General features: G+C 37.8%; 1 protein-coding gene across 7 annotated transcripts in view; it reads right to left on the reverse strand.

Moving 5' to 3' along the window:
- The window catches only part of PUM2 (pumilio RNA binding family member 2), a 69,330-nt gene that overhangs the window by 20,684 nt on the left and 25,517 nt on the right, over positions 1-23,129 (reverse strand). For 5 of the 7 annotated variants that reach the window (XM_035320222.1, XM_035320218.1, XM_035320220.1 and 2 more), the window contains exons 3-12: positions 18,804-18,909; positions 18,320-18,507; positions 17,505-17,677; positions 13,965-14,235; positions 13,574-13,667; positions 11,808-11,933; positions 10,478-10,617; positions 8,755-8,893; positions 2,544-2,687; positions 1,236-1,517 (exon numbers count right to left, since the gene is read on the reverse strand). In XM_035320222.1, coding sequence (XP_035176113.1) covers positions 1,236-1,517; positions 2,544-2,687; positions 8,755-8,893; positions 10,478-10,617; positions 11,808-11,933; positions 13,574-13,667; positions 13,965-14,235; positions 17,505-17,677; positions 18,320-18,507; positions 18,804-18,909 — 1,663 coding nt within the window. The remainder of the gene's footprint in view (positions 1-1,235; positions 1,518-2,543; positions 2,688-8,754; positions 8,894-10,477; positions 10,618-11,807; positions 11,934-13,573; positions 13,668-13,964; positions 14,236-17,504; positions 17,678-18,319; positions 18,508-18,803; positions 18,910-23,129) is intronic. The other 2 variants (XM_035320219.1, XM_035320221.1) reach the window with 1 other exon arrangement.

Here is a 23,129-nt window from a genome sequence, read left to right on the forward strand (position 1 = left end):
CCTACTCCACTCTTTAAAGGCAGAGGTTAGAGAGGACCAGTGTAAAACTTTATTCTGGATTTCCTAGCATTAGTTTTGTTAAAGCAAATTGTCAGGTAATTTTTTGAAAAAACAATACTGAGAAGATCTCAGCGTTGGTATGCAGTAATTTGATATCACTATTCTCTACTTATTTAGCAAAGGAAAGGTATCATGTTTTAACCCTGAAGGGTGTGTTTTTCCTTCTGTTTCTCCATATACTGAGCTATCTTGTAATAATAAGTCACTTTCTACACTCTTTTCAACATTTTTATACAGTCTCACGGGGCAATTTGCTTTTAAAAATACCATTCAAGTATAATTTTTTTTTCTTCCAAATTCTACACATCTGCAGGATACATAATATAAATATGCTCCATTTATCTCATTAAAATAATAAAAGTAAGCAAATCAGTTCTGTAACTTAGACACTAATAAGGCCAAAGGAAATATTCTTTAGAACAGATACCTAACTTCCCTTCCTAACGCTGAACCTCAAATACAAGAAAACCTACCTTTTATATTTATATCTGTGAGAATAAATTTCTGCTATAGAGCATACATAAGATGACTACTATTTTTATTTTTAATTTTTTTCTTGATAACACAAAGAGGAACATCTGTTGTTATAATTTAAGGCCCCAAACTCTGCTTAACTGTATCTAAGATTAAATCTATTGAAATTAACAAGGATTATTACTAGGTTTTCAGTCCTTCCTGGATGACAGCCTAAATCCTCAAAAAATGTTATGGAAAGAAATACTGCAATATTAGATTAAATTTAGAATACCATGTGATATTAAAAAAAAAAAAAAAAGATGGAAATTTTCCTGGTATAGGGAGAACAACAAAGGAATGCTTATCTGAAAAGTAATCAATTGTTATTTTAAACACAAAATGAAGACATGTTTGCAAATTAAAAAAAAAAGCTTAATAAAAAAATCAATATAAAGTTCTGGGGCAAAGTACAATGCTCAATATGGAAAAATATTTTGGAGGTATCTGTAACTATAGGGTATTTTTCAAAAATTTATCTTGTATACTGAGAGAATTTAAACCCTCTCTTTCCTCTCCTATAATTTGCTTACAACTTGAATAACCTTTTTTCAACATTGTTTCTGGAAATGTATGTGCATATAATGTGTCTGGATACAGATACATTTTTTTTTTCCTTATCACACAAGTCTCACAAGTTCCTCACTACATTAACAACCTACCTGATGAGCCAAATCCACCAAGTGCAGAGCCGATAGCTGCTCCTAAAGAGCTGCTACTTCCAAAGCCAAGAGATGTACTTCCTGGTTGGCCAGGACCATGGGAAAAAAGGGAACTGTTTTGGGAGTTATTGGTCAAAGAGTTACTGCCATAAAATGAATTGGATTGTAGGCTACTATTTGTTTGCTGTTGCTGTTGTTGTGGCTGGGCACCAAGGGGCCGAAATAGACCATTCGTGGCTCCCGCGAGATTGTTTGCTGTTCCTCCAGCTGAAGCAGCTGCAGCTGTAAAACACACGTTTTCAATTACAATTACTCTCTCAAACATTTCTGACTGAAAATGGACTATTCAGATCTAAATCTTATTTTTATGAAATCCTCTTAAACAAGCACAAATTCACATATTAAAGAACTAAAAGAGACTTTATAATATAATACAGTCTTAATTACTGCGGAAAAAAAATGAAGACAGCATATGTTACAAGCTATTCAAAGATGCAGAATGGTTAATGTAATGGAGAGAATTTTCAGTGTAAACATGTAAGACATTACTGTTCGCTGAACTGTGCTTCGATACTCAAATTCACAATAGCAGAGTTGCAGCTAACAAAGACATCTTCAGCAACTAATGTCACAGTAGGAAGCTTATAGATTAACTTAAAATCTCATTTTCTAAACATTAACTCATCTTGTGTTAATATTTTGGATTTTAATAAATACAATAAATACAGTGTTTTAATAAAGTGGTACAAGACAGAACCTAATGAAAAAGAAAGCTCTGTAGTTTTCAAAGTACTAATGCTCCTTTTTTGCTATCCATTAGTTTTTTTTCCTTGCTATACTTCTCATGAAAAAAAATAAATAAATACTTTCATAAGAAAAGCATAGCAAGGCCCCAGAATACTCCATCATCTTCTGCCAGGCTGAAGCAATGAAATGATGCTTCCTAGAGGACACCGTTCTGGGGAGCAACGAGCAGTGCATGTTGTATGCATGGGCAGAGGAAAGTGGAAAATGTTCTTATCAGAGATTTGGAGAAACATGCCTGTATGTGTACGGGGAGCGGACTGTAAATCTGAATATTTTTTTTTTTAAGAAAGGGAAAGCTGCATCTCTGAAAAACATCAAAACAGCAGTGTGTGGTAGAGAAAGGGTGAAAAAATAAAGAGCATGTACGGTATATCCTCCACAGCTGCAAAGCCTCACAGGATGCATACCAACCAAATCAATACCATAAAATACCAGTCAACTAACATTAATAAAATTCAGTACAAAATGGGAAGAAAGCTCCCTGGAAGACCCAATACTTACCTGCTTGTGCCGCTGCAGAACTGATTATAACAGGGGTTGAGGCCACCAATCTGACTGGTGCTCCAAGGCCAGTTCTTGCTCCAGGGCCTACTACTAAGGCACCAGTCTGATCGTAATAGGCAGTGGGAGCTAGCACTTGATAGCCTACACAATACAGAATAAAAGAATTAGGAGTACAGGTTGTCTTGATTAGCCAACACTTCTCTTATTGAAATATCCTGGCACCAAACCACAAGGTGGCTTCTACAGTAGTACCCCAGAACATCAACCAGACATCAAGAGGGAAAAAAAAGAACACGGTAAAAGAGTGCCAAAATCTTCTAAAAGCCTAGGAGTGTTCTACACCATCTTTAAGAAACTAGAACGGCTAAATTTAGTGATCTGAAGTTCTGTGTATCTTCAAGGTTAATAAAGTAAGTTTCCAATACCCCAGTTGAAAAGGTACAATAACGCCACAGCTTGTCAGAATTGGATCACTACTGATATTATTATTATTATTATTATTTAGCAATTTTAAATATTCTACAGTTCTCTCATACTCCTGAAAAGGTACTGAAATCTATACAATTAAAGGGCCGAACCATGTGCAACCTTGGCAATTCCTTACATTGCCTGGCCACATTTTAAAGGCCACCTACAAAAACACATTACGAAAGGAGTGCTCCACACACACAAATATTTTAGAACAATAAAAATGATCTAGTCCCAGTCAGTTTCACAGGACACAGACTGCAATCCAAGTACCATTTCATTCAGTTGACATAGTTGGAACTGGGGGAGAAAGGAAGTTGGGGTGAAAACAGAAAAAAGGAAGCAACAGGAAGAAAAATAGTACGCAAGACATGAATGAAGCAAAGGAAAAGATACAAAAGAGCAAAAAAACACTTATTTAGTACAAGAGTAAAAGGGTTAATTTTAAAGCTCTGATACTTTATAATTAAATTGGATAACTGGAATAAGAATCCCTAAAAATGGAAGGCAAGAGCTAGAATAACCTAGGAAAGGATACTGACAACAGAAAGGTAGCGCTAATTTTTAGTTTGACTGTTCCTATAAAGCAGTAAAAAAGATAATTTCAACGTTCCTTCTGTATTCATATATATTACTCATGTTATTAAGGAAAAAAAAACCAAGATTTTACAAAAATCACCCGAACTACTGTTTTTGTACACATAAGAACCAAGACTTTGCACGTTACCTGAAGTCAATATGTGTGTTCAAAACCAGATCTAACAGAGGGCACAATTTCTCAAGTTCTCCCTGAAACAGGTACAGACCTCAACATAAGGACCAGGGCCTCTAATTCCAGGTGTGTACCTTCATCACCAGGTTCCCAAGTCATGTTCTGTTCTCCTCAATTTCTAAAACAAGGTGTATAATCTCTTCTGCTCAGATGCCTTGCTTCAAAAACAGAGCTAGAAACACCAGCTGCCTACAGCCTGGTGGCTGTGGGCAGGGAAGCTGGAGTTTCAGGTCCAAATTCTCTCACACTATGAAAATCTGAAGATATGAAGGAGACTCAGATATTAACCGAACAGGAAAGGAGTGATGAAAATCCAGAACTTCAGGTTCAATTCCACGTTCAAGATGAATGCACAGTGCCGATTATGAAAACTTGTCCGCACTATCATCCTCAACCTGTTTGTTCTCACTGCTCATTATTTGCTTTGCATTCTAGGTGCAGGTGCATCTACCTTCTTTCTCCATTAGCAGCACAGGGAGACTTAGCTAAGAAGAACCAAAGCAAGGTCTTGCAATGAAATTGGTCAGAAAACTTTAGCTGCAGGTGCCACTGCCTGTTCCACCTACACAACTGAGCAGTGCTGCTCCACCACCTTCACCACTGAGACTGCTGCTTTCCCAAGCTAGGGAGAAGTGACACTGACTATTTCCATGTTTAATTTAACAATATTTAATTACCTTTTCCTTTCCTACTTTTACTCATAGCATGTTCAATTGGTAAGATCATGTTGGTCCTGCTTTTGGTTGTTGCTGTATCATAGAAAAACACTTTTTCAAAACTCAGACTGGTTAACGCTTACCAGTATTTGCTCTGTCCACCTGCTCTCTCCAGATGCTATAATGCTATATATATATATATAATGCTATAGCTACATCAAAAAGGAGTGATCATGTATTTACACCCTTGTGCCCACCTGAAGCTAATACACAGCACTCTATACGACTTCAGGCCCACGTAATGTAAATAAGCCTGTTTTCCAATGTGAAATACTTGAGAAAATGTACACTATTGTAGTAATTAAATTTTCTGGAATTAATGTTAATGTGGTTTAATTTCAGTTTTCCTAAACTAACTGACAAGGATGACCGCTAAATTAAAAAACAGAGGCAACCTGCACTTGATCTTTGTATTACAAAATCCACAATTCTCTGGACACTTACTTGCCACTCTTACACCAACCACACACAGGTCATTTAAAACTAGTAGTAATAAGCTAGGTCATTGCTTCCATAAGGCCTGAGCAATGTATGAGAACTGAGGGATGATTCCATACTCCTTGTCTCTGAAGTGACACACACTAAAATCTCAGCTTTCTACTCAAGCCACCAGAAGAAACCAACACAGAGACTATTTAATAGCTGAGACCTTGCCAAGTGCATCTGGAGCTTCAAAGTAAGGTCTAAAATTATTTGCTTTGACATCATAAATACGATTTCAGAGATGCCATCTCAGATTACCTAACTGAAAAGCAGCTCTTGTAGCAAAGTTGAAGCCTTCTGCTATCCCCTTCCCTGTCATACCATATTCGACAAGCTTTGCACCCTACCTCAGGGAGGTAGGCACAACGACAGACACTACTTCCCATGCTTTCTCCCTTCTCAAAGGCATGATGGTGACTTGCCAGGTCTTCTCCACTCTAATTCCCTCTCTCCTTGTGTTTCATTTTTTGTTACCTCTCCATCAAATCTCCTCTTCCCTGTGGCTATGCAATTTCCCCCTCAAATTAACAACCACCAAACCTCATTTTGGTGACTTCACATTCAAGCTTCCTGTGGTCTTAGAGTGGAACAAGAAGAAAAAAAGCACACTCTGCTTCCTAATCATATCCTAAGCACACCTTTTATCTTAGAACTTGACTGCTCTATCTACACATACTGTCTCAAGACCAGCGGGGAATACTAAAATAAACACCCTGGTTTACCAGCGTTCTGCTTTACTGAAATCATTTCCAAATGTCTCCAAAGCCTCATTTTGAAAAGTTTTTGGATTCTTGTCACACAAACCTTAAATGTTCTTAAAGAATGAGAAAATCAGAGGAGATTATGTTCTCTTGGCTCTTACAACCCATGCTCAGTGTTGCTCTTATCCATCCAGCAATTTCTTTGGTGTCTTTCATTGGATAGCTCATACTCTCTTCTCACTTTTTTTATATATATAATAACACAAAGATCTGCCCAGATCTCCTACTCCTTTCTCTCTATGCATCTTCCCTCGCTGATGACACAGGTTTACGCCAAACGTATGTCAAAGTTTGTCACTTCTCTCTGCTCAAGTTGACAGATGTGACACTTCCTACTGCCAGCTCAATTATCTGCCCCTTTTAACACCACCACCCTGACACCTCTCCCCCCACTCTGGATCATAACCTGCAAGTCTCTGTGGAGTCCCTGTGTAGAAAATTTACAGTTTCTTCCTTCTGAACATTCCCAAGATCCAGCTATTTTCCTCTGCATACAGATTTGATAATTTATTCAGCTCTTCATCTTCCTTCTTTCCTTAAACGTTGCATCTTCCACTTCAGTCTCCCAGGCTCACCAAGAACTGAACTGCTATATCCTTTTGCTTGTCTTGACAAAGATATACACAGCCTCATCTCTGCGTTTTTCCTCTCAACAAATCAAATTCAGAACGTATTTTCCTATCAGTAACTGATTTAGACTTGCTATAACCATTGCAGCTTTGCCAATACTCTTAACTCCCTGTGTATCTGCCACAATTGAATTTGACTTCTATTTCCTATCACGAGGAGGTACAGAACGCGCAGCCCTGTGCAACGGCACGCTACAAATTCTGCTGGGTAATAAAACTTGCAATGCCAATAAACAAAACCTGTTGATTTTAATGTTTTATGCACATAATTCAGACAACTTATATAGGTGTTCTTCACTCAGAGGGTGGTGAGGCACCAGCACAGGCTGCCCAGAGAAGCTGTGGATGCCCCATCCCTGGAGGCGTTCAAGGCCAGGCTGGATGGGTCTCTGAGCAACCTGGGTTGGTGGGAGGTGTCCCGGCCCATGGCAGGGGGGTGGGACTGGATGATCTTTGGGGTCCCTTCCAACCCGAGCCATTCTGTGATGATGTCCATCTGCATGCTAGATGCACCACTGCAGTCAGTGTCAGCTAGACTTGGGTGAACTGAATAGAACTGAAGTTACACCTGACCTAGCCTATAAAGCAACAAAGCCTCTAGATTGATAAAGCCACCCGGCATCTATTTTAGGGTAAACTGAGCAGCCCTGCGGCATCTGTACAGCAGATACATCACCTGGGAGCACAACAGCTCCTCAGACAACTGAGGTCACAGAAATTCCCAAATCTGGATGACTAAGCTGAGTGCTGCCCTCCTCTGTGATAAAGACTGGTTTTATTTGTAGAAACAAATGTGTACTGAACACACATGATGAAATTGGGAATACCCTCTGCCTTTGCCTTTCGCATTCTTCTTACCAGAAACTCCCTTGTTTTTAAGAGTTCTTGTTACAGAATGACTTGCTACATTAGGACCAGAAGAATTTAAAATATAACTGCACAACTCCAATGACAAACATGTTTCACTTTTGTTGATTTTAAAAGAGAACAATATTATTTCTGGAAATAGACTTAGTGGATTTCAGACATTCTCTTTGCACTTCAGATGAGAGGGGGTTTTTGCCTTTTGTGAGCTTTAAGAACTACCCTTGAACTAGCCAAGAGGGAGACTTTTACAAAATAATGCCATATTTAAGTCTTCCTATAATAAAGGTCTTCTCAGATCTGACTAAAGCTAAGCGTCAGAGGCTCATTACAAGGCACAGGCCACTCTACAATCCTCAAGCTCCATGTGGAAGAACGAATAAGCAGCAGTAACAAACAAACAAGCAAACCACAAAACACACACAAAAAGGCACAGATAAGCCTTTGGGGCTTTTGCAAAGATGCCTACAGCATCTCTGATAAGCTGTACTGTTTGCAGGCCTTCTCTGCTGCTTTGGGGAGGCGCAGAGAAACCACTTGAAAGGTGCTATGACAGCACACTTTGATGACTTCTCATTTTAGGAGGAAGAGAAAGATGCTAAAAGCTGAAGATAGTACTGCATGGAACGAAATAAAAATTGCTGTTACAAAACAGAGCAGACAAAGTACAGTAGTTGGTCTATTCTGCAGCTAGATGTATGAAATCCCACTGCTAGATGAAGCACGCAGTGCAGTCCCAGAGCATCCAGTGACAAACTATATCCACCTGTCTGTAGGCTGCAAGGCATTTTCACAGTTGTGCTAACAAGGGACACAACCTGTGCAAGTCAAATGCATTTGCAACTTAACTTTGATACTGAAGAAGGGCCAAGTATGCTTTAGCTGTTCTTCCTCAGGTAATTGTACCTAGCATTTAAAAGGATGCTGAAATTCAAAATGACGTGAATTTATGGCACACGTACCGAGACACAGAATAACCATTCCCCAGAAGTCAGAAGCCGTGCCTGCTAGAAACATTCGAGCCTCCAAACTTTGGAGTACCTCCACTTCAAGCATGTTTTGGTCTTCAGACGAAATTAGGCAGTAATTTCCTTTTAAATTTATTTTTGGATTCTGATTTTTAGATTTTGAATTATTATTATTATAACATGCCACAGGTAAAAAAAAATACTTCAGAAAGACAAATTATTATTTCATGTTGCATCAGAGTAACCATTTAGACAATTCATAACCTTTTAAGACAGCATGTAGTTGCTTCATTATGTATGAAATTATGTGATATCCCTTGTGCATACATTTGAGAAAACAACAGAGAAAATGCTTCATATCAAAAATGCTCAATTAACTTGTGTTTGAAGAATCCTGTGCGAGTATTTTATGAACATATAACTATGTAAAACTCAGTTCTAAGCATTTTATCATAAATGTAGCAGGACTTTGATAGTTAAGTTGGTATCTAGTAACACCAATATTTTAACTATCAAGTACACTTAATTCACTGATAGACGTACATACCTGGCATGCCTGTAGCAAGACCCTGACCAAAAGCCAAAGCTGGATTTGCTGCTGCAGCTGCTGCAAGTGACTCTGCCTGTTGCCCTTGCTGACCCTGATTGGGAGTAAGCGGGCGCTGAGTTGCTCCAGCACGCAGAACCTGCGAAAGACCAACATGACACCTTTTTCTTAGAAGGTGAAATCAAGTCCATTATATGCTGCAAAAGGTCTACAAGAGTTGCTTTGCATATTTGATGCAAATTATGAATTTCATATTGTGAATACTCCACCTTATCAGTTTCAAGGATATATAAACAAAAACAAGCAAATGAACTTGCTCACAGGTGTGACAAAGTACATGTATGCTCTATCAATGATAATGAGTATGAAGAAAGAAGGGAAATCTGAAAGTGATAATCTGTGAATTTTTGAATTTGTGATCCAGATTAACTGAACGCTCGTCCTTCTTTGACAAATACATTTACTACTTGCTTACATTACTCTCAGGCACTTGATCAGTGTTAGTATGAATACTTCAAAGCTTGTAGTCTAAATAATTAATACTACTCTGCCAACAATGCTGTAAAAATGCACCCATTAAGGTTTAAAAATTCATGTAACACATCACCCTACCACACAAGTTTTTTTTTAATTATGTTCTGACAACCTAGCTATGGGAATCAATCAGATTGAAAAGCAATCAAAATTATTGCAACTACTTTATTCCTCTCAGCTTAAATAATACTTTCTGGGTCCAAAATAAGAAGAAAACAAGATCATAGAATGGCTCTGGTTGGAAGGGACCTTAAAGATCATCTAACTCCAACCCACTACAATATATCCCCACAAAATAAATTGCATGTGATTTGTATCAACTGGATATTAATTTTATAGAGAAAACAAAAGGACACTGGCGAGATGATACACATTCAACTGTCGATGCAGTTCACCAATAACCATAACTAGGAGAAAAGCTCCACCCAAAGAGCAAAACAGCGATGAGGCAACTTGAAGTTCTTCATAGTAACTCAAAGTCATCTCTTATACATCAAAATCCAACAAATGGCACTGAAGTTAATCATATAGCTAGTAGAAAATGAACTAACAGTCATTCAAACATCTGTTAAGCATAACATTATTGCCAATCTTGAATTTTTCATTTGTGGGAAAAAAAAGGCCGTTTGTTTGTACTGGAGTATCACATTAAGGCTTAAAAATGCATCCAGAATAACAGTAGAAAATTAATATATTTGTTAAAGTCACTTAAAGAAAATCCCAACATGTTCTTGTACCAATTGCTTAGTCATGATTTACCAAGGCAAAAATAAAAGGAAAAATAGGGATGTTGTAACATATATTACCATCATCCCTTTTCCAGCCCTCATGTTAGTTTTCCTAGATTAGTTTTAATTTTTACTTTAAATTTTAAGTACACACACCATGTTATCTGGACAGGTAAACTCGTAACAGCACAGCAACCTAGATTCAATAAACAATTTTTCATGTATTTTTAGAAATTGTGATTGTAAAACAAGGCAAATATTTGGTATGCAGTAAGTGAATTTTAAGACTATGATAATCAGTAATGTAAAGAAATTGAGAATTAAAAAGAAATCCAACAGTAAATTCATTAATATTCACTCATTGTTACAACAAGACAACAAGGGGTCAAGTCTTCTTGAATCTGATCTGCTTTACCGATTGAAAAAGTTAAGCGAAGGCTTCAAAGGCATGAGGAACGTACCGGTTGCTGTCCCTGTTGTGCCTGTGAAGCCGCTTGCTGGTTTGCTGTGGTATTTGCTGCTGCAGCTTGCTGCTGAAATAAATTGGCTGGATACACCCCCCATGGAACACCATAATACTGAGGTGGAACCACAGCAGGACCTAAAAACAGAGAACTTGATTATTCTATTGCAGCCAATTAAAATAATTGTTTACAGCATCTCTCATTGATCTATCTTCTAAATGTCAAAACAAAAATCAGTATTAAAAAATAAATTCTCCCATATTGGCCAGATTCTCCCATATTAGCCAAAAGGATACACAAATTAACACAAATGGGTTAATTTAAAGGACTCTTAGGAAACCGTAACTTCTGTAAGAAAAAATAAGTTTGTGAGGCTCAGGTGATAAAAGGAAAAACTTAAAGAGTAATTAACGCTTAATCAAAGAACACTCAAAATCAGTTCCCACGGCTGGAAAAAGGACGTCATGGAATGAGCCAAATTCATCCCCCCAGCAGTGATTTACAGAGCCTTTGGCCATCCACTGTTCCTCCTTTCTATGTAAGTCCTTCAAGTACACATGACTACTGCCTCTGCCTCCCTGTCTACTAAATCACAACCTTCAGCATGTGCTTAATCTTGCATGCTTACCTTTCAACCTGCTGGCAAATAGAACCCACAGAAGAACGCTCATTATTTCTTCTTATGAAGAGCTTTTTGTATCGTGTTGTACACAACTAAATATACAAATACATTTGTTCTATTGCCTTTCCTGTGAAACCACCATCCAGAGCTCTAGTGTTTTGCAAAATGTTAGGCTCAGGTCTGAGCACTAAGCTGGGACTTGAATGCTCAGTAGTGTTGTTTCACAGCAGTAACAACTTTTAAAGAGATTTTCCTGGGCTTGGGGCTTATCTGGTGTCTGGGCCTCTTTAGCACACTGGAGACCCACTTTATATTCTCACGCCCACTGGGAAGGAGAAAATCTGGAATTAGAAAACTCATGCACTGAGTAAAAATGTAGGAGGAAATGCCAGCTGTCTCATCTTCTGAAAACAAGACATTCTACTAATGTCAGATACAACCTTAGTAATGATAAACTTTTTTTTAGAAAAGAAGAAACCTAACTGTTGCACACAGATACCCAGTAGAAAGAAATATTCATAACACATATGTAACAAGAACTGAAGCCCTTTACAGAGTGAAAAAATTCAATACTGCAAATATTTCCCTACAAGCCCCTCCTTCCTAGAAATACATTTAACAACAACAAAAAAAAACAGGATGGACTTTCTTTCTAATTTCATTCAGTAAAATTATCAAGATAAACACTAGAAAGTGTTCAGTTACCTGCTAGGGTGGCTGCTGCAGCTAATCCAGCTGCAGTGTATGGGTCAGTACCTGGAGGAGCAGCACTGATAATGTATGGGTTTGGCACAAAAGCAGCTGGAGCCAAGCCTGCTGAGAATACGCCTGCTACAGTAATAAACAGAGTTTAATTATAGCTAACACACTTAGCAAGCATTATCATACTCAAACCAAACAAATCACAAGGCATATCTGTTAAAATCAGAACTGCTTACACTTCGGAAGTTTGTAAGAGCAGATACTGTATTATAAAAATCAAAGCTTTTTCTCTCCTCACCAGTCCTTTGTTACTGTTCCCAGAGCCTAACAGCTTTGTGGTGCTGATCTACAGACTCCAAAGAAATTGACCTCATCTACATCTATCCACCCTTATACAGAGTGGATTATTCCAGGTGGAATTTACCTTGCCAAACTTTAACCATCTACATGTCCCACTAATCTTACAACAAAATCTGCAGCAGACAAACACCATCTAATATCTTGGGTGCATCAGCCAGTTAAAAAAAAAATCACCTGCTTGATACATAAATCTCTTTTCACTGACAGTAGCAAAAAAAAAAATAGTCAACAATCAGATATTTAAAAACCTGATTTAAACTATCCAGTTATGAAATGCTAAGCTCACTTCCACAAGCATCTAAATTTGACGTAAAGATTGTAATGGAAGGCAACAACTGAAGAATCATCAAGCAAAGCATTGCTACCTGAAGAGATTTCCTCCTCAGGCAGGTTCGTTCATACACCTTCTCCAATGATGGGGTACCAACTAAACAAGCAAGCACAGCACATCAAACTATGTTCCTTTTTCCACATAGGAAGTTGGCTGCTGAATTTGTTAATGTGATTATCAGGAGATGCTGCATTTGGAAGAGGAAGGATACAGCCGAATGCTCAATCAGCACTTTGTAGGAAGGGGCTTCTTGGCAGCTCAGAAGTCAAAGAGTGGACTCGTGGTCTCACGCAGATGTCTCAGCCTGCCATGCTTCCAACTCCAAGACTGTACCAGTGAGCTGGATGATGCTGAAGAGCCACCACTTTTACAGTGCCTTTATATCTGTCCTACTGCACCAGAATTTGAGGAGCTCCCTTCCTTAAATGAGGAATTGCTTTCTCGTATGTGCCAACCTCACCTGCTTCTTCCTCCCCAAATGCACATCTTTGCCATTGTGGCTGATAAAACTGATGCTGGTGTCACAGAAACATAGCCTCCTTGTTGAGCTGGTAGTGAGCTTCACGCAAGAACTTTATCCATTCAACTCATTCACTGCGTTACTTTTACATACAGCAAAAAATCCTGCTAAAGAATAATTCCAGATACCAAAAGGTCTTGTTTGATGCCATTAACAAAGAAGAATGAATCAACCCAAACACCAGAAGTTTGATTTCCAAATTCTACTATACAGTGTTTTAGCTGGACTACCAAAAATATTGAACTGCATAACAGCATGATAAAAGTGCTGTTTCTATCACTACTTATAAGAGAAAAACTTTTTTTAAAGTAGCTTTCATTTCTTTGCATACATCAGTTCCAAGTACAAAAATTACACAAAAGAATGAATCAGCTAACAGCATTTTCTAAGGACAAGACAGTCTTATGCAGTTATTCTGAGGAGTTTTCAGGAGGACCACTAAAATGAGCCAACCAATCTATCTACATTAGAATAGAGCAGGTGAAACAGAGGAGTATACCAGAGCATCACACACAAACATTTGCCACAGACACCTGCTGCACTCGACAAAAACCTCACCTATGTGTGGCTGCTGAGCTGCAGCCAGTGCGTATTGCTGCTGCTGGGCTGCTGTTAACTGTTGAACAGTCAGAGCATTAGTCCTCTGGAAAAGCTATTAGAAAGGAAAAAAAAAGAAGAAAGAAGGACTTCAGTTTTCAAAAAGTCAGGACTATAATTTACTGGGATTTATTATAAAAAAAAAAAGATTTTAAACCAAGCTTATACCCTAAGAAGTTACTTAACTGGAAAATTATGCACCAATATTCTTCCAGATTAAATATGTATTTCCCTTTAACTACGTCAAGGACATATAATAAAACAAAATTCATTACATGCTTAAACAACTGTCAAAGAGGATAATGCATAACTTAAAGGACCCATCTGCCATCTTTTCAAGTCCAGCACTAACCTGCTGCTGAGAATTGTAGTCAAAAAGTCCTACGGTAGCTCCCGAAGAGTCCATTTGTACCTGATTGCCAGGATAGTCAAATTGTAGAGAATCAAGACCAACTTGTTCCATGGCATCTAGATTCTGATTTTCTGGATTTGAAAATTCTTCTACCAGAGGCTTGTGGGCTGTAGGATTGGGAAGTGGACCTAATCCTTCTGTGGTGCTAGGATTGGGACCCAAGCGTTCAGCTACTTCTGTTGGGGAGGCTTGTCGACTTCCAGGGGTACGACTGTTTAGAAGAAATTCAAGATAGACTCTTACAGTCTTAAATAACACCGTCTATTGACAGAGTACAGCATTTCTACTTTAAAGGGATCTCTGAACACCGAGATGTTACAAAGAACAAGAGACTGATTTTAACCAGCATGCACTGATGGCTCAAGATAAAGGATACATTTCATTTCAAAGCATAATTCCTTTTTCTTTCTATTTCTTCTTTTAAACTTTAGAACATACATGTCTCTAAATCACTGTACGAAGAGCAACAAACTAAACTTTGAGGCTATTTACAGTGAAGTGAAGTGAACTGCAATGACCTGTAACTTTTGGGATGGCTCTTTACTGCATTTTCGGGGTGACAGAATCCCTATAAAACATACTGAAGAGAAATAATTCAAAATAAAAGGGCATGGCTAAGTGGATCTCATGTCAAAGGAGAGAAGGAAACAGTAAAACTTCGACCAGGGAAGACAAACATACAATACAGCAAGTATCCTTCACATCTCAAAGCACACAATGCTTTTTTCACCTCCAAGTAAAACTGAAAGTCCCTCATTTAGCACTCAATTAAAACATTTCATCTCCTACACAAGTGATTTAATAGACTACACCAGATGATTGCTCAGGGGAAAAAAGTGTCCCTACTATAACCCCATTAATTCCATCTCAACTTTCCTATGAATAAACACAGCCCATTGTTCCAGAGGAAAATCCTTAGGATGGAGCAAAAATGCAAGTGTTCTTTTTTCTTTTGACAGCAAGTCAGAGATATGCAGCTGGAAATTGTTTACTGTGTTAAAACCCTGAAGTTCAGCTTTCCAAATGAGAAGAGCTGGAGGCGATTGTCTGGGATTTAGACAGCTACACTTGGGCATCTGTAGGTGCACTAGTGTTTAAAACCCACTGAGGATGAAAATTTAGTTAGTTCCATTGACAGAGCCTAGGTAGCAACTCAACTGACCAGTCACTAGGAATTAACCTGAGGGTAGAAACTGAATCATTTTCACATCTCCACTGCTGTATTAACTGCATCTCCACTGACTACAGGGGAATCTCCCAGTGCACCTGCAAACACCTGCATGCAAACACCTGAACTGAGATGTCAACAGATTCCCATCCTCAACAGATTCCCAACCCTGTGCTTGGTTAAATTTATGGTACCTTAATTTGGACTGGTATCTTACCTTCTGTTTAGACTAGTCTTTTTTTTCCTGACAATAATTTAAAGTCAGCTACCAGGAGAGAGTTGTGTTAGAGTCTATAATCCCTTAACACATTAGTTGTGTTGAGCACTCTGATTATATCTATCTATCATTTCTCAGAAAACACAAATTCCAGTCAAGTCTGCTTTATTTGTGAAAACTGAGTTCATAACCAGAAAAAGTAATCTTGCAGGACTAAAATTGTATCTATTCCAACACTACACTGCCAGAAGACTAATTCTACGATAGAGACACAGCCTCCTTTAGTACCTATTCTCCTCCCTCCTCAGGGCTCCAAATCTGAAGTCCCTCTTCTTCACCAAAGCGTAAGATTAATGCAAAGAAATCTGCTAATACTTATGCATTTGCTTATATCAACTCTAAAGAGATATTTAGCGAGCTCAGTCAATAGCACTACATATTCTACTACTTTGGACAAAATACTTCAAGATAAAGCGCAGTTGCACTAGTGTTTTTTTTGTTGTTGTTTGTTTGTTTTCTTTGTCATAGGTTGTTTTGTCACATTCAATCATCTACAACGTACTGGCTATCAGCTAAGTATCTTGCTCAATGCATACACCTGAGTTTGAAGCCATTTAACATTCCTTATTCTTCCCAAGTGACATACAGTATCAAAAAAGTGAAGAACAAAAGGAAGAGGCAGTTATTTCAGTACGTATTTTAGTTTATAAAATGCCATGAGTAAGAACAATAAAGATACAAGGAGGAAGACAGGACAAAGTTTCTTTGTTAATACTTATGTTTACTTAGCATAGGATGCTCCTCATATTGCTGCTGTTCTTGCTATAGTTAAAGTTGTGTCAATACTTCAATTATAAACCTCTACGTGGAGGGCTCTATACCATCACTTCATACGGGCCATTTAAATTGGATGACCTTACGTTTTGAGAGGTTTACTGGCTTTGGATGCTTTTTTGCACTAGTTTTTAGTCATTTCCCTCTTTAATACAAAAAGGTACTTTGCAAACAAGTATTTTAAAACTGAAATAGATTCCGGAAATGAAAAGTGGGACAAAATTTATTCTGCATTTGCTACTTATAATATTGAAAGCAAGTTTATTTCGCATATAGCGGAATGCATCCGAAAGGAGGTAATTAGTTTGAGCTCTCTGATATGGTTGATACATATTCTTTTCAATAACATGTCCTGAAAAACAGGCCTGAAAACTCCTTCCTTAGGCTCAGGTGACTACATTTTTTTTTAAAGGATAGGAAGTACGTACATATGGGATTCAAACACACATTTTAATATACTTGTTTAATTATAAGCTAATGAAATTACAACTATTCGGTCACATTCATCACATCGACACCAATTTATGAGCAGCACTCTGGTTTTCTAATCCTGCTAACTCTTCTGTGTGACGGTTACAAATGCCCCAGTCATTTAAAACAAAAGATTAGTCCTCTAAAAACACCCAATTTAAAATGCATTTTATTATTATGGAAAAAAAACAGGCTGGCTGTGCTGTCCCATAGGAGTTTGTACTTCAAAAACATTAGGCTTGCTCCATTTTGTTTCGTAAGAAAGCAATTAAACCATAACACCATAACATTCAGCTGTGTGAACAGAGAAATACATTGTTTCTCCTTCGCCAAATAAATGGTATCTACAAAAACTTTTGTGGGGAAGTAGCTGTGTTAGACTGCGGTATCCACCAGCATAATTAGAAGGCAAATTAAAATTCTGTAGGACTATCTCTCTACAACAACAATCAGATGCAGAAGTTATAAAGTATTAAAAAGAAGCAGAGAGAGAAAGGAATTTTCTTTGCAATTAAAAGGGTGAAAGCTTTCATCCCTCTTTAATTCACCACATCGAGAAGGTACTCATTTACTCTGAAGAAAGACTTTATTAAGATGAACCTGTCTCATGAGAAGTGATACACACACTAATGACATCCTAAGAAACATGTGGCACAGTGGGAAAGGGAGGACGTGAGGTAGCAAGAATCAATCTGCAGCTGGATAATGCTTAAAGCTGACACACAAACCAGAACTGTAATAATGCCTTAAGAGACATGCTCGTCTTCTTGAGAAACAGTTAAAAGCTTACTTAAAATCTTTGCAATCGGCATCCATTCCATTTGGCAAACCTCTGCCATTTATTTTAGTAACATCCTCATCATCTCCTTGTTTAAGATCTCTGTTTTTGTCCTCCTCAAATGGAGAAGCCTTGCCTTTCTGATCTCCTTTCTCAGGTCCATCTGTTTCAGCATCTCTAGTGCCCTGAGGAAAAAGAATCTGTTTGATTCTGAGTATTTAACAGAACACAATAGGAGCACCACAAGGTGACCTAATTCTACACTACAGTGCACGTAAACAATACAAACAGTTTGTTTTCAATGAAATTGCATTTGGTGGGTAACTTGGTCATCAAGTTTCAACCACATGCAATTAATAACTGCCAGAATGTGAAAAGGAATGCCAAGATTTATAATGGAAGAGCTAACTCAACCTTAACTATAGCGGCACTGTTAAAGCAGTAACACCTCAAATTAAACTTTATCTTACACAGTTAAAACATCCAGTACATGAAACCCCCTTATACTGAAACACAAAATAGGAAGTTCTAAAATAAAGCCCATTACAAATTTTAAATTAATGGATTTGCAATCTTTTTTCCTACCTTTATTTAAAGGTATTAGGAAAGTACTGTTTTTAAGACAGCTATTTAGTCAAGATTCCCAAACCACTTCCCTCTGACCTCTTCTGCCCCCTCCAACCAAGGAAGAAAGGCAGATAGCAACTACACACTTCCTTCTAAAAAGAAGAGATAAAAAAAATGGACAAATTAGGTAGAAAATATAACCACGTAAATCAGTAAGACTACAGTAGATAACTAAACAAGCTTAATACTATATTACTTACAAAAGCTCCTTTCCTAAACCGGGAATCCAATTTATCAGCTGGAGAGGAACTTAACACATATTCTACCATGCTCACTCCAAGGCCACCACTTTCTGATCGCGGAGACAATACAGCATTTACTTCACTGTTTCCATGAAAACCCTGTCCAGGCTTTCTCTGTACCATAATAGGCTGGGACATAGAATGGTCTGTTAAAAATAAATAAATATTCACAATTGTAACTTTCTGAACACAACTTATGTTTTTTCATTTCATTACAGATGAGAAATGAAACGAGACCAAAAGTCAAGTACATAAACAATTCCCAATCTCGCTTTCCAAAAGTATTTTTAGCACACAACCACCAGTGAAACGTAGATTTTTGCAATTAAAACAAAAGGAAAACCAAATTTAACATACACCTAACACTTATTGTACTATCTTACTTTGAAATAACACTGAATATATTTATATATAGTTATTTATTTATATATTTATCACTTACGAGGAGTTCCCCATGCAGTCTCTCTCCACTCATCACCAAGGAATATCCCTTTTTGTCCATCTTTTGCTGAATCATCAGGTTCCCAAAACTTTTTGGCAGGTAAAAGCTGTTTAAAAAAAGAGATTTTTTTTTTAAATTTAAAATATGCTTATAGATAGGTTAAAAAAATAAATAAATAACAATATAACAAAGAAGACAGGCAATTTGTTTTAGAGAGGCCAATACTGAAATCAGCTTTATATAAGGAAGTGTGCACAGCCAGGGAATAATGAAAAAAGACTACAAAGTTGTTGCTGATGCTGCATAAAAAAAAATGTTCAAATGACCCCAACAAGACAGATTCTGAAGTTATGAGGAAGAGATAGTGAATATAGAAGCAGCTCTGATAAAAAGCTAATCACATTAATCCCTGTGTTAAACCAAGACAATCCTCTCAGGAATTTTAACACAACGCTGCCTTCTCTCTGTTTTGGATCAGAAGCTTGGCCTTTAAGTAACAGCATCATGACAAACAGGAACAGAAGCAGTTCATTATAAAGCTCTGCTCACTCAGAAACAAACACATCATGTCCAAACTCTAGAAAGCAACTAGCCCACACCATGACAAGTCAGCTGCTCCAGACCATACGGATCTGCTGGTTACAAGTCACTGACCACCACATGTGCAGTTCCATGTACCAACCATTTCATTTGGCTGTATGATTTTTTTTTTTATTACTTCTAAAGAAAAGTTTTAAGTTAAAGTTGAAAAGTTATCAGTATCAGAACCATTTCTGTAGTGCCTTCAGCAACAGAAGACTTGGTGCGACATGACCAAAGCACCACACAAATAAGAATCTCCCTCCTGTTCCTTAACTGATGGAAAAAATCATTTAACTTCACATCTGCCTAATACGAGTCTTGATGAAACTATTAACAAGGCTTTTTTTTTCTTAATGTAGCTTTGAAAGAGTTCATAAAAGCTGCCTGAAGTAGAGGTTGAGACTGCCATTAGCAGGTCACAGATATTAATAATGAAACAACAGAGGTGAAAGGAGCTCCTCTCTAGTAACTTAAGGATTGCTGACTGATGTTTCATGTGTCTTCCAGAACTCTTATCACAAAAAATATTTTCATTAACTAAGCTCCATACTGCAATTCCTGTGTTCTTTACATGAAAAATTCAGTAACACAGGAAGACTGATGATCAACAGCCAAAGCCCAACATAACTATTTATGGGACTGCACTATAATTGCAGGAGTATTGTAGTTATGACCTGCCCTGACAGATGTCTCCTGTCTCAACACATGGGAGAACCACCACCACCTCGGGAGCACCAGGATGTTAAGTTTACCACATGTTGAAGAGCTGGATGAAGCCAGCCATCTGAAGGTTTGAAAACAGATTCATGGAATCTTAAAACTACAGTTCAACTAAAAAGCAAAAGATTGCAAATTTCAGATCAGCCTAGACAATCTTATTAATCTTTTTCTGCTTTACATGGTAATTTTGTACCAAGTCCACCATACTACTCATTTTTCATTTTGTGAGAACAGCAAGCAAGCATTTCATGTCATCTGTGACATGTCAGTTTTAAGAGAAGGAAAGAGAACCACATTTCATATTAAATGCAACCCAACAGAAATTCAAATAAATTTCCAGCTGAGATTAGAATAACAATAAGCAATAACTAAAGCAGAGGTCAGGACAAAGCAGATCAAGCAGTATCTTAGGTGTCATAAAATTAGCAGGTACCTTCCAGCATGATAGTGGAGCATCGTTTTTACAATTCCACCACCACACAGGTGTTGAGACAAAACTATGGCAAACAATAAGCAAATTTAAGCAAACACACTGCAATACTGGTTTTGATTTCAAAACCCATTTGAAGGGCTTCTGTCAAAGGAAGAAACTGTCCACTGATAAAAAGCTGCAAAGGCTAAAGTGTGTGGCTTATTTTTTGTTTGTCTAGGGTTTTGTATGCATTTTTTTTCTTCTGTTTTAAACTGCATACGCAAGTTCCAAACATACACTCAACTTCCTACAGCCTTAACTAGTCCAGTACACAACGAAAATCTTCACCTCAAAACATAAGGCATCATCTATACCTCCAGAGGCTAAATTTAAGATTGAACAGGTTTAAAGAGAATCTTTTGGCTGAATTTTACACACACAAGAAGTCCCTCAAATATCTAAATAAACAGATTTTTTTTTTTAAGATTTAAGGTAAAATGAATAACTGTGTTCCTGTTTAAGAAGCAAGAAAAAAATCATTTGATTGGTTCCACAGAAAAAGATAATCAAGAACAGGTCATCACAAATATAAGAAGTAACTATAATCACCTTGCTTTACCCTATGATATGCCTTTTGCTCAGTATTTCCTGCATTTAATGCAGTCAGTTGTAGTTGAAGAGAAACTTTACAAAAATACATCAATTCCTAATTCAAAATAATGGAAAAAAATGCCGTATTTCTTACTAAGCTCTTCCAACACTACACTGAAAGTGTCTTTTTCAGTACTGGCACTGGACCCCGTTACGTCTCTGCTAGATGAACAAAGCCCTTTCTATGCACAGACGATAACTGCTTACACTGAAGCTGCCTCCTAACCAGCTCAGATAAGTAACTGCAGTCTCAATTACTGGGTCTTAAATTAAGGACTTTTTTTTTTTTTTAGGATCAGAATTCATTCCTACACAGCTTTCTACAGTTTCTCCAAATGAAGTCTTGCCACCAGAAAGGGATACATTCTCCCTAAAACAAAATTTATGTGCATATTGAGTCTCTCGTTTTCTGTAAGAAGAGAGGTTATTGAATAAAATTATTTTATATTCTGGTTGACAATTAATTTTTATGTATGCCTGTATTAGGTCAACTAAGGGTCCTGAAGCCCAATATGCCAGCCCTGAAATAGCAAACTGCAGACGCCTAGAGAAGAGAAATAGCAACACGTGTCAGTATTTCTTCAGAGTATCATCGTGACCTTGAGGGTCACGGTAGCTTCTGCGAGCTGGAGCCAGAAGCAGCATCTGCGTTTAACCAGTCTAACAGCTAAAGTTTTAGGAGACCTTTTTAGAAAGATGCCTGCAATACAGCAGATCTCTTGCTAATAAAACTTTAGGCTGCTTCTTTACAGAAGGAATGAATTAGCAGAGAATTGCAAGACAGAAAGAGAGTGAGGATCATCCCGTGACTCTACGGACCAGTCCTTCTGGCTCACGTTACCAGTCCTGTTCCCAATACTGACTCACACCAGGCTCTATTGGAAGCCAGCTCAGATGAATACCTTCACAGAAGGTCTTCCAGGATGTATTATTTCCAAATATTTTCTGGTACAATGAAAACAGATTCTGTACTATATTCCTTTGTTTTAGCACCTGGAAGTGATACTTGCTTGAGGATTCACAAACAGCCTTAATTTCAATAACAATGTGAAAAGTATGACCTAATGGGCTACAAATGTCAGGAAGCATCTAATCCCAGTGTGTGGAAAAAAAGACCAAGAAGACTAAGAATTATGAACAAGCAACTAATTTCAATTCAGAGATATAATCTATCTAGGGAGACAAAATAAGGGAGAAAATTCCCAAATAACTAGAAACAGTCCCTTGAAATTACCTCCCTTTCAAGCCTTCTGAAGCAGGCTTGACAGAATTGCAGGGGTTGGAAGAGACCTCAAGAGATCATTGGGTTCAAACCCCCTGCCAAAGCAAGTTCCTTAGAGCAGGTTGCCCAGGTAGGCGTCCAGACAGGCCTTGAATATCTCCAGAGAAGGAGACTCCACAACCTCTCTGGGCAGCCTGTTCCAGTGCTCCATCACCCTCACTGTGAAGAAGTTCTTTCGCATATCGGTGCAGAACTTCCTGTGCTCCATTTTGTGGTCATTACCCCTTGTCCTGTCCCCACAAACCACTGAAAAGAGGTTGGCCAAATCCCTCTGTCTCCCACACTTAAGATATTTGTAAACACTGATAAGATCCCCTCTCAGTCTTCTCTTCTCAAGGCTGAACAGAACCAGGTCTCTCAGTCCTTCCTCATAGAGGGAAGTACAGAAAAATGTACAACTAACAATTCTGGTTTACATGGCTCATTATGAGGATATTTTCTCTAATATTTTGGAAGGCTGTTAAAATAAAAAAAGGTCAAAACAGCCTGGAATACATTCCATGAACTAATCTATTGTCATGCAATACATTAAGAAAATTACTGAGTCAACCCACTTATTTGAAAACCTGTGTTAAATGAAGACACCTGGAGGACACTATCAAAATGAAAGGTGTAATAGCCTAGTAAGTTCAGGGTCACAATATAATACCAATCTCTGATAATAGATTACTGCACCAGA

This window comes from Oxyura jamaicensis, chromosome 3 (assembly GCF_011077185.1).
Source record: "Oxyura jamaicensis isolate SHBP4307 breed ruddy duck chromosome 3, BPBGC_Ojam_1.0, whole genome shotgun sequence".
NCBI lineage: Eukaryota > Metazoa > Chordata > Aves > Anseriformes > Anatidae > Oxyura > Oxyura jamaicensis.